The following is an 11,902-nucleotide window of genomic DNA, read 5'->3' on the forward strand; positions in this document are numbered from 1 at the left end:
AGGTCCTTGATAAAAAGACGAGTATGTCTAACAGCCTGGGTCCAGGGCTTGAATCAGGGCATCTGACAGGCAGGGGGAGAAAAAAAAGCCAATTCTGTCTCTTCATCTTCACACGAGGGATCCAAAAGTCCTGATCTCTGGTGCACACGGCCTCTCCCCCATGCTTAGGTGCTGGGTACAGGGGCCACCTCCCAGCTGCGTCTTCGCCCCAGCCGTGTTCTGGTTTTCTCTTCTCGACCTGACTGGCCTCTTCTGCTCTTCACCTGAGGACCAGACCTGGATTTACAGCTCCCTTCCTTGGCAGACCACAGAGAACTCAAGTTCAACTGAACAAGTCTCCCGAATCTGCTCCTCGTCCTGTGTCCCCATTTCACTTAGTGGTTACCTTACACCAAAGCACTTGTCTCCTACGTGAGAAATGTACATGTTCTTCTCAAATCCTTTCTCTCGCCTCCGCCTCCAACTGATCCCCCAAATCCTTTGAGTCTAACCCTCTTTCTCTTCTGCTCCAGTGTTTCTGCCCTAACCCAGGCCCACAGCATTGCTTGCTGGGACTGTTGCAAAGTCACTGTAATCCCCCACCACTAGTCTCCAGCCTCTTCACTAAAATTTATAACTGATCATGTCATTCCCTATTACAAAATCTTGGGTGGCTCTCCATGGCTTACCAGAATAAGTCCAAACTTCTTACAAAAGCATACAAGAGGGCTTCCCTGGTGGCGCAGTGGTTGAGAGTCCGCCTGCCGATGCAGGGGACACGGGCTCGTGCCCCAGTCCGGGAGGATCCCACATGCCGCGGAGCGGCTGGGCCCGTGAGTCGTGGCCGCTGAGCCTGTGCGTCCAGAGCCTGTGCTCAGCAACGGGAGAGGCCATAACAGTGAGAGGCCCGCGTACCGCAAAAAAAAAAAAAAAAAAAAAAGCATACAAGACATCTGTTAACTGGCCCATCTACCTCTCTAATCTCTTTACCATCACCACTCCCTACCCAGTACACACCAAACCGCTGACCATTTCCTGGGCTCTCTCCCATACACTTCCACACATTAGTTCCTTTGTTTGCTCTTCCTCTGTGCAGAATGCCCTTCCACATTTGTCCACCTGCTTATCCTTAATACTCAGCTCTCAGATGACTTCTTCCTTGTGATGAAGTCCCCTTTGTGTTTGACTAGAGCTCTTTTATACCCTTTCGTGACCGTTTGTGCCTATTTCCCCATTATCAGTTACTGGGCTCCTCAGGCGGTGGAATCAGGTTTTGCTCGTTTTTGTATTCCTGGAAACTAGAAGTGCCTGGCATGGTAGGCATTCGAGAAGGAAAGGGAAGAAAGGGGCTGGAAATACCACCCTAATGGGCAAACAGGCATTGGCTTACCATCTGAGTGGGCTAGGTGGCATTTCAGTGGGACAGAATGGGGAGTAGCAGCAGCCTGCTGCCCTAGATACTTATTCATTCATTTACTCATCGCACAGATACTTAGTGAGAGCTGCCATGACGGCCCATGCTGTGCTAGAATCTGGCGATACACAAAAGAAGGCCGCCAGGCCCAGAGGAACTCCCATTCGAGGGCGAGAGACAGGCATGTAACAGGCAGTGGCCTGACATTTGGGGCCAGCTGGTCTGCTCTGAGGATCTTTGCCACTCAGCTCCACAGAGGCTGTGGAGAAGGGGAAGGGGCGAAGGAGACAGGCAGTGAGATAGGGAGGTCAGGCAGGCCTTGCAAAGGGCTCTGCCTCCGGGACCAGCTCTGCTGACCAGCAGGCTTTATTTATGCATTTCTCCTTTGTAGGAATTCCTTGCTGTTAAGAAAAAGCAGGTGACACATTTCTAATTAGCCCTCAAACTCTGCAATCCTATTATTCCCAAATGTAGCAGCTGGGTCATCTCACGATCAGTAATAACTTTTGTAGTTCCTGCAATTATTCACCAAATCGGGGTCATTCCTTCCCTGACTTCTGGTGGAACCACAGAGGATTTTCTCACCCCCTCATCTGGGGCAGCGGGGTTTGGCTCCTGGCCCCATGGTTGGGGGGGGGGCAGCCAGCTGCTCCTGCGGAAGCGCTGAGAGGGAACCTGGGTTACTCACTACACCGGCCCACACTGACCCAGATGAGTTGCGCCCTTTCTCTGGGTTCTAGTCCTGCACCATCTCTCAGGTGCTTGACTTAAGACAGAAATGCACGCTGCACTGAGTACCCTGCCCATCTTCTTCCCTCCTTCCTTCCACCAACAAATACTCAATGAGGGACTTCCCTGGTGGCGCAGTGGTTTAGAATCCGCCTGCCAATGCAGGCGACACGGGTTCGAGCCCTCGTCCGGGAAGATCCCACATGCCGCAGAGCAACTAAGCCCGTGCGCCACAACTACTGAGCCTGCGCTCTAGAGCCCGCGAGCCACAACGACTGAGCCCATGTGCCACAACTATTGAAGCCCATGCACCTAGAGCCCATGCTCCGCAACAAGAGAAGCCACTGCAATGAGAAGCTCACACACCACAACGAAGAGTAACCCCTGCTTGCTGCAACTGGAGAAAGCCCACGAGCAGCAACAAAGACCCAATGCAGCCAAAAATAAATAAATTAAAATAACAATAAACTTACATTAAAAAAAATACTCAATGAGCATGGACTATATACACCAAGCAGTGTTCTAAGCACTGGGGAGACAGATGAACAAAACATACAAGAACCCCTGCCCTCATGGAGCTTACACTCCAGTGGCAGAAACTGATATAAAAAGTCACGGTTCTCAGACAAAGAGAATGATGACTACTAAAGAACTGAGTTCCTTTCAAAGAGCCAGGTCTTCAACTTGATCTTTAATGATTTGTAGAAACTTAACTTATAAAAAACTTTTCCTTAGATACGCTGGTGCATTAAGTGGGGACAGCTGGCAGTGGGTAGCGTACCTGCCACCTGATGGCTGGGTGACCTCTGCAGGCATCAGTCTCTTCATCTGTGAGATGGAGAGGGTCAAGCCTTCCTCACAGGGTCATCGTGAGTATTCTCAGGTCGTTTATTGGCACAGTGTCTATTTCATGGTAACGTACATTCTGTTCACCATCCCTGGCTCCTCTTTCCTGCTTTGAGCAGACATGGGAGTCTAATCAGTTCCCTTCACCCTCCTTCTGGACCCCTGCTGCAGATGCAGACAGGACAAGAGGCTCCTGAGGTGACCCAGAGTCTCAAGGGTAATGGGTATGCCGGCGAGAATGGACACCCAGCAGAGGCTGGGGCCATACATTCTGCCTCTCCCCTCCCACCCAGCCCCACTGAGCAGAGGCTCTGGAAGAGGCAGCCACATGCCTGTGGGGCAGGACAGTCATCCCTGTCGGAACTTGGGTGTGGCTGAAGAGGCCTGTCTGGGGTCTGTTCTCCTTCGCGGCCCAGGTGAGCAGTCCCCCGCATGTGCCCTGGCGGGCCCTTCGGGAGTCCCCGTCACCCCAGCAGCCAGCAGCACTGCCTGTGAGAGTGGGCCTCCAGGGGACGCCGGTGGTTACCAAGCACTGGATTTTATTTGCTTCATTTCATCCTACCTTTCCCAACAATGCTGCAAGTTAAGGGCTGTCACTGCCCCATTTTACAGTTGAGGAAACCGAGGCTAAGAGAGGGAGTAAGAATTTGCTCAAGCCACTCTAATATGTGATGGAATCAGCATTTGAATTCAGGCTGTCCAGCTCCAGAGCTCGGGCTTCACACTGACCTATACCCTTTCTGCCCTGTTACCAACCCCAATCCCCAAATCCGCACATCAAATTCACAGGGGCAGACAGTTCCCTGGGACCTCTGGGAGTGCCAGGGCCACATGGCACTTTGCCCAGCTTACCTGAGTGCTGGCTTCAGCAGCTTTAAAGAGAAGGGGACCGTGCCTAAGAGCACTGTGACAAGGGAGACAACTGGAAGTCCAAAATGGCACAGCTGGAGGGACCTTGGAGGTCATCTCTCGGCAACCCTTCTTTTACTGAAAAGAAAACGGAGGTCCAGAGAGGGAAGTGAGGTCCCTACATGCAGAACTTCTACCACCCTGCAGACTGACCAGTGGCCTCAGAAGCCCGGCACTGGTGCCCAAACACTGGCATGGAAAATGGATTCGAACCCAGTCCCTCCACCCACCTGTTGTATGACTCTCAGCATCGAGGGCCTCACTGAGCCTCAGCGTCCTCTCCTGCAGGTTGCGGGGGCTTTAGAGATAATGTGTGTGAGATGCCAGCACAGCAGCTGGCACCTGCTAGGTACTCAGTGAACTGTAGCTATTATTATCACTCTTGTTGGTTTCGAAGTTCAATGATGTTAGGCAACTCTACGTCTCTTAGGTGTTGCTTTGATTCTGTGGTTCTGCTAGCTAGGCCCAGAGAGGGAACAGTGTTCACAGCCGCCTCTGAACGCTGAAATCCATCTCAGGGAGGGCTAAGGCTCAGCTCTGTGCCTCCTTGGGATTAGAATCTGGAAGAATGACCGTGGGCTCTAGCCGAGGTGGCAGCTGCAAGTTCCCAGCTCTTCCAGTGTGCCTGTGGCTTGAGACCCATCACTCAGCCTCTGTCTATATCAAATTTCTGTGAGTCCAGTGAGCGAGGTAATCACCTGCCACCTTACCTCCACCACCCACCCCCAGGGAAGTTTATTGTGCTTATTTAAGGAAGGCCTAGCTATGAAGTCTAACACCTCCCAGAAAGGCTACACTCCTAGGGGTTTTTTTGGGTTTTTTCTTGGTGGTGGGGGGTGAGTGGAGAAGCCTTCTCTTTGAGACAGAGCTACCAGGCAGTGACAATTTGGTGCAGATGTAGAGCATCCTCACCACTGAGCCCTGAGGAATAAGGGGTAAGACTTGTAGAAACCTGCCAAGTTCCAGCTCCTCCTTCCCTCCCTCTCCTCATGGAGCCCTCCTTCTGGAGCCATCAGTAACCCATCAGCCTGATTTCGGTTTGGCATGGTCCAGCTTCATCCTCCACGCCTAGGGGTGACTTTGGAGCCTCTCACTATGGGTTGATGTGATGTCTTTGGATCCCACATCCTATCACCTGGTTCTTTCAAAACAAAAGGCAGCTAGACATAATAGACCAGGTTGGGATGACAGGAGCAGCCTATATCAACAAAGGGTCATTCCCCAGGTCTCCCCACCCGGCTGACCTGAGAGCCTGTATGGGGGTAGGGACACCAGAAGGGCAGTGCCCTTACATTTCCTCGTCATCTGGAGATGGCTGTGGGGCCTGATTCCTAAGGAGCAAGTCTCCCTAGCTTCCCACCGAGGACATGACCACTGGGCCTGCCCCATGATAGCTGCAGAAACAAGGCAGTGGCTTGACAGTGGTTATCTTGGTCTATGGAAATGAATCCTGGTCCCTACTGCAGTCTAATTAAACTCCCCAGGCAAGGGAGACCTGGGAGAGCAAGGCTGGCCTGCATCTCCACGCCATCTCCTACTGCTCCTGACTGCCACACAGCTCACGCCTCAGATTCCCTGCTATTCTTTTTTTTTTTTTTTTTTTTTTTTTTGTGGCAAGCGGGCCTCTCACTGTTGTGGCCTCTCCCGTTGCGGAGCACAGGCTCCAGACGCGCAGGCTCAGAGGCCATGGCTCACGGGCCCAGCCGCTCCGCGGCGTGTGGGATCTTCCCGGACCGGGGCACGAACCCGTGTCCCCTGCATCGGCAGGTGGACTCTCAACCACTGCACCACCAGGGAAGCTGCCCCGCTATTCTTATAGATCTCTTTGTGAGGCCCTCTTTTACGTGTCCCCTTCTTTCTAGGGTCACTTTCTTGGTAGGGCCATTTTTGGACTTGTCCTCGTTGTTAGTCTTCTGAGTGAGGAAAGGGTATTGCAGTTAAAACAATGACTTTTCTGCAGCAAAAAAACCCATTCAGGTTTTCTTCCTTCAAATCACTTCACTGCAACCGAAGTATACTGAGCATCTATTACAAAAGTGCTTCAGTCCTGAGTGCTGGAGAAACAGGGAAATGCTGATGGGGGTGGTTGGGGGAAAGCATGAACTGTGACCTCACCATCTGCCTGATTCCTGAGGTAGCTTCATTCAGAGGCCAGGACCTAACGTGGTCCTTCAGATGAGCCAGTGCCCAGGAGCACCAGCAGGATGCAAACTCCCTGACAACCCTGTCTCTCACATAAAAGGGCCTCCTGAGTCCAGACTCGCCCAGCCTGGCCAATTTCAACTCCCACCAATAACTTCCCAGTATCCCGGGCCGTGGCACCGCCAGGTAGATCTCTTCCTTGAAAACATCAAGTACTTTCATCCTCTGGACCTTTGCTCATGCTGTTCATGCAGCACATCTTGCCCTGTCCTCCCTTTCCTGCCTCTTAAGAATTTATTCAAAGGATTTATCTACCTTCTGTGAGAAGTCTTCCCCTAAGACCACCTTGCAATACAATATTTTTCCTCTGTGATCCCTGCTTGGTTTGTTTATTTAACATCTGAGTGTCTGTTCTGTCCCTGATACTGTGCTGATCTCCTAGAACTAATTTAGCCCACCTTGCCTTCTGCCCGGAGTGAGAGTAGTTCACATCAGATTCTCAATGCCACCAGGGCTGGGGCACAATCTCAATGATTTCTGTGTCCGTGTCTCTCAACACCGTGTTTTGCACTTTGTTTAGAGCGTCAGACGGAGAGGTGGTTTCTAGATTGGGCTCTGCCCACTAATTAGTCGTGTGGTCTACGGCCGCCTGGTCTTCCAGCCTCTCTGGCCGCCTCCCTTCTTCCTGATGAAATGGTGATGATAATACCCCAGGGTTGTCCAGGGGACAACGAGGCGGAGTGGAAGGAAGCATCATGAAAGCTGGGAGCCCCAGGCCAACGGAAGAGGTGGGGTGGTTGTACCCCCATTCTCCTTTCACTGGCTATGAAGCAGCGTCTCTTCCCCTTCGCTCTCTTCGAATGTCAAGTGCACCAGCTTCTAATCCCTCCTCGGGGCGGGACCTCCGGCGGCTCGGAATCCTAGGCTGCGGAGGATTCCGGTGCAAACTCCAGACTCTCCTCCCGCCCAGCCGCCCCTTTCCAAAGACTCGCCGAACACACCTTAAACCCTGTTCCAGAGCGCAGTTCAGAGCGCAGTCCAGAAAGGCAGCTACGCAGCGCGGGCCCGGGCCGGGGTCGCGCATCTCCAACCGGTGACTCAGAGCCGCTCGGTCCGGGGGTGGGTGGAGGTAGGCGGGACAGATCAGGGCCGCGCGCGGGCAGCCGCCAGGAGCTCGGTCGCCGAGCCGTTGGAGCCGAGACTGGCTCTGGCCCGTCGCCATTCCGCCGCGGGCGTCTGCCTCGCCGGGCCTTCCTCCGGCGCCGCTTTGCACCCGCTACCTCCTCTCCCGAGGCGCAGCGGCCCCGCAGCCGGCCGGGGCTGGAGCGGGGGGCGGGCTCTGCGCGCGAATGAATGGGCGCCCGCGGGAGGCGCGCGCCTCGGGCTGAAGGGCATTAGGACCGTGAGGATCGCTCCGTGCTCCTGTGTCTCCCTATCACCCCCCCACCCCCCACCTCTCTCCTTTTTCTGCTCTGCGGGACTGAGGAGCCCGGCGCGAGCGAAAACAAACAGCTGGGGCTGCGAGTGCCCCCGCTCCGGCTCCGAGAGCACGCCGGCCCGGGCCCCTACTCCGGGCGCCCAGCCGCCCACCATGAGGAAGATACGCGCCAATGCCATCGCCATTCTGACCGTAGCCTGGATCCTGGGCACTTTCTACTACTTATGGCAGGACAACCGAGCCCACGCAGCATCCTCCGGCGGCCGGGGCGCGCAGAGGGCCGGCGGGAGGCCGGAACAGCTCCGGGAGGACCGCACCATCCCGCTCATTGTGAGTACGCGTTGCGAGTCGGGCGGCCGGCCGGGGAGCCGCGGCGCGCGTCCTAGCCCCGCGCGGCAGCAGAGGGCGAGAGGCCGGGCCGGGGGCTGCGTGCCCGCCGCGCCCCGCCGGCTTTGTATACGTTGGAGCATTCCTGTCCGTTGTTATGGCAACCTCTGTCGGACTAGAGGGGCCAGGGCGCACGGATGGAGGGAGGGTGACAGCGGGTGGGGGTTGGGAGAAAGTACTGCAAGTTTGGTGGGCCCAGCGTGCACGCGCGACTGGGAACGTGGCGGCTCTCTGGGCGCTGCGCAGCCTGGGCCGGGGGCCGAGGGCCGAGGGCCGGGGGGCCGAGGGCTAGGGGTTGTCCGTGCCTCACCCGCCCCCGAAGGCGGCTGGACCTTGCGCGCGGCGAGCCGGCAGTGGGAACCACTCGCTGCTAAGCGCGTAGGTGGTCGTGCGCACCCCCCTTCAGCCCCTCGGGGGCAAAGGACGTGGAGTGGGTGCGCTGGGTGAGGCAGGGTCGCTAGGGACTTGCTGGACTTTGAGCTCCCTTCTCAGCCCGGGTCAACTTGAACCTGCTTTTTGGGGGGGCACGGAGGACTCTCCACTATCACCCCCGGGGTTCTCCGGGTCGGGGAAAGGTCTCGTCCTGAAGGCGGCCCACACCCCAACACCAGTCCATCACGACGCGCGAACGAGCAGTGTCTGCGCCCAGGCTCGGAGATTGCCTCTCACGAGGTCAGCCCCGCGATCTCAATGCGAGCGGGGAAACCAAGGCGGCGGGGCACGGCTGGGGCCTCGGCGGAGGTGCGGCGGAGCCCCCCAGGCACTCCGGGGACCTGGGCTGGGGCGCGCCTGTCGCCGCCTCCGCCCGGGCCCCGGGAGCCGGCTCTGTGTGGCAGGGGCACCTGTTGAGACGGGAGGCTCTGGAACCCGCGAGAGGCGCGCTCAGGCGGGCCGCAGTCTTCCTATGGGGGCGGATGGTGGGCGAGACTCTTGGGCGACCCGACTCGCAGGACAGACTGCTGGGCCGGGGGCAGCCTGGCCGGCGGGGGCCGGAAAGGAGAGCAGAGTGAGGGGCTGAGGGTGGGGGAGTGGAGCAGGGTGACCATTCTGAAAGATCTGGGTCTGGGGAGGCAGGGTTGAGGAGCTCCTGGACAGGCGCATGGGTCAGGAGGGCAACGGCTTGTGTGGAGTAGACTCTGAGATCTTTGTGCCAAGTCAGCTGAGCCCCAGGAATACGGTGTGTTGTTTGTAGTGGCGGTTGTATGTGTGGAAGTGCTCTCATAGTTCCATCCTGCCCCAGATTCCCTTTCTTGTTACCTACCCAGAAAGAAGTGAAAATCCCCTGCAAAAGAACCATATTTCCAGGCTTTGCCTGAGGAGACCTTGGGGTTTGTGGGTTTTCCCCAGCCCCACTCCCCCATTCCCAGATCCCCATCTGGTTGAGCTCTCTGGGGGTGAGCCTGATTAGGTGGCATGTTCCCTTCTGGGCTGAGGGTCCCTGCCACTAAGACACTGTTTCCAAAGCACTTGTGGATGTTTGGACGGAAAGGCTGATGAGGGAAAGCCTCCTGTGTTAAAGATCCCAGAATGTTGGGACCTGGGTGAACAGATTCAAGTCGGAAGTGGGCAAACAAGGAGTGGCCCCATACCCCCAGGGAGCTCGCACAGCAGGGACTCATCCAAGCTGTCCTGTTCTTACGCTCTGAGAGGGCCAGCTCTGGTCCAGGGTAGGCGGGCCTGGAGTGGCAGGGGAGAGGCAGGCTGCCCAGATGTTCTGTCCTTCTCTGTGGTGACGTGATGGAAGGAGGGTCTGAGCTGGAAGAGGAGGAGGAGGGGAGAGAGGAGGGGGAATGGAAGGGAGGAGCACAGAGATACTAACAGCTGCTCAAAGCCTGAGGCTGTTCTCAACACAGGTGTCTCTGTTTCAGGATCCGGGAAAGCCACTCAGACTGAGAGCCTGGGAATGGTGCTGGGGGCTTGGGGCATTGCTGGAGGTGGGCGGCACTCGTTTTGAGGAGTGGCAATGGCAGGTCATGGGGGCTGCAGTAAACATCCTCTCGGCCCTCTCCCTGTTCCCATGGGGTTTGACTTGCTGCAGATTAGAAGAGGGCTGTGAACTGGAAGCCGAGTTTAAAGTGTGAAGGAGTATCGGGGAGCCAGGAATGGAGGTGCAGGAAGAGAGGGAGAGTGGAAGTTCCTGGGAGTGAGCCGCGAGCCTTCTCTGGCCACTCCTGGCATAGCCAGCTCCCTCGTTGTTCTTAGGCTTTAAGCCCTGAATGTCTGTTCCATAGGCATTGATCCCCAGTCACACCCTGCCTTTGACACGGCCTTGCATTGTATTCCCATATTCCGGGTATTTCGCTTCAGTGGGACTTTCAGTCATCGGCCTGTCTCCTCATTGAATGGAAGCTATCATGCAGGGACAATGCAGGAAGCTTCTTGCATCCCCACCTTGATGAGCACAGCAAGACTTAATAAGTACTGTTACATGAGTGAAGTAGGATTTCTGCCCAACTCTGGGAGCAATGATCCAAGCTTCATATCCCACTAATACTTTATTCCAGCTCCAGCTGACTATAACTAGAGAGCCAGGGGAATGTGTGTTCAGCTTCTCCGGGAGGTAAACCCTTTGTTCAACTTAAAAGGGGGCAGGTGCAGCTGAAGATTTAATTTCTCTTTGAAATCTGTGGTTAACCTCTCACTGGTCTTCTTGCCATTCCAAAACACGTCTCTGTCTAGTTGGGCCAGAACGTGCTGCATGTGGATTTTCAGATTCTTAGGGAGTGATGTGGCTAGTCCGGCTGACAGAGGCTGAGAAAATTCAGACAAGCATCATCATCACTCCCCTGGGGAATCAGAGAGCTGAGCTGGAAAAGGGAGGGTCTGCATAACAGCCTGGGCCGGGAGGCAGCTCCGTCTTCACAATGTCTGGGTGATTCCAAGCCAGCCGAGTTGTTTCTGGACCTTGGAGGCAATTGTTTGGCATTGCAGGGTGTCGGCATGGCAACCATGTGGCCCAGATATCTCAGGGAGGTCCTAATTTTTAATATTCTGTCCTGTTGTCAGCCCGTGTCATAAATTTTGATGTGAAAAATTGGTTATAGAATCTGTAAAACTAAAGGGAGATACTGACTTCATCCATAAATGGCTGCTTATGATGTGGCAGGGTCTGTGATTTTTCCATGCTGTACGTTATGGGCAAGGCCGTGGATTTGGGGATAGCCACTTGAATCTACATTGATGCTCGCTGGCTCTGGATTGCAGCCAAAGCAGGAGGCGGGGCAGACACAGCTGGCCTTCAGTCTTTAGGACTCACAGTCGGGAAGAACATTTGTGATTGGTTTGGTTTTCCATATGCTAATTCTCTAATAGGCATGGGTGGGATGCTAAGGTGTTACATGGAATTTCACTTTACAGACTTTTTTTTTTTTTTTTTTTTTTTTTTGGCGGTACGCGGGCCTCTCACTGCTGTGGCCTCTCCCGCCACGGAGCACAGGCTCTGGACGCGCAGGCCCAGCGGCCATGGCTCACGGGCCCAGCCGCTCCGCGGCACACGGGATCCTCCCGTACCGGGGCACGAACCCGTGTGCCCTGCACCGGCAGGCGGACTCCCAACCACTGCGCCACCAGGGAAGCCTACAGACATATTTTTAAAAGACTATCCATTGTGGGTATTTTCAGGATACGTGTATTCATTTGCAATGTCTCCTATTTGAAACCATGAACGTTTTAGGCAAGAGTTTTCCTAAACTGGAGTTTTTTATCCTACAGTTGGGATACTGCTGAGTGAGCATGGGCAAAAACTTACATTTCTGGACCTTGGGTATTTTATATGTTAAGTTTGGGTGAGGGAAATTCCCTGGTGGTCCAGTGGTTAGGACTCTGCGCTTTCACTGCCCAGGGCATGTGTTCGATCCCTGGTTGGGGAACTAAGAGCCCACAAGCCTCACGCTGTGGCCAAATAAATAAATAAATTTGGGTGAAATGATTTGTTAGGTGTGCTGATCCTTGGATAAGCTGATGATAGCTTCCTTTCTAGAAGCAAATAAATGGCTTTAAGAGAGTTCTTTTGAATGGTGTTGTGAGATTTATGGCTAGCTGAGGGACACCCCTGTCCG

The 11,902-nt window shown here is 55.0% G+C and overlaps 1 protein-coding gene across 1 annotated transcript in view; it reads left to right on the forward strand.

Moving 5' to 3' along the window:
• Nucleotides 1-7,502: 7,502 nt before the first annotated feature.
• Nucleotides 7,503-11,902, forward strand: part of GALNT16 (polypeptide N-acetylgalactosaminyltransferase 16) — a gene marked incomplete at its 3' end in the record, with an annotated part of 98,794 nt that continues 94,394 nt past the window's right edge. Inside the window, exon 1 of the mRNA XM_079700677.1 lies at nucleotides 7,503-7,787. Within this exon, the coding sequence (XP_079556803.1) occupies nucleotides 7,611-7,787 (177 nt within the window). The 5' untranslated portion in view covers nucleotides 7,503-7,610. The remainder of the gene's footprint in view (nucleotides 7,788-11,902) is intronic.

Source organism: Hyperoodon ampullatus (genome assembly GCF_949752795.1).
Source record: "Hyperoodon ampullatus genome assembly, chromosome: 3".
In the NCBI taxonomy this organism is placed as follows: domain Eukaryota; kingdom Metazoa; phylum Chordata; class Mammalia; order Artiodactyla; family Ziphiidae; genus Hyperoodon; species Hyperoodon ampullatus.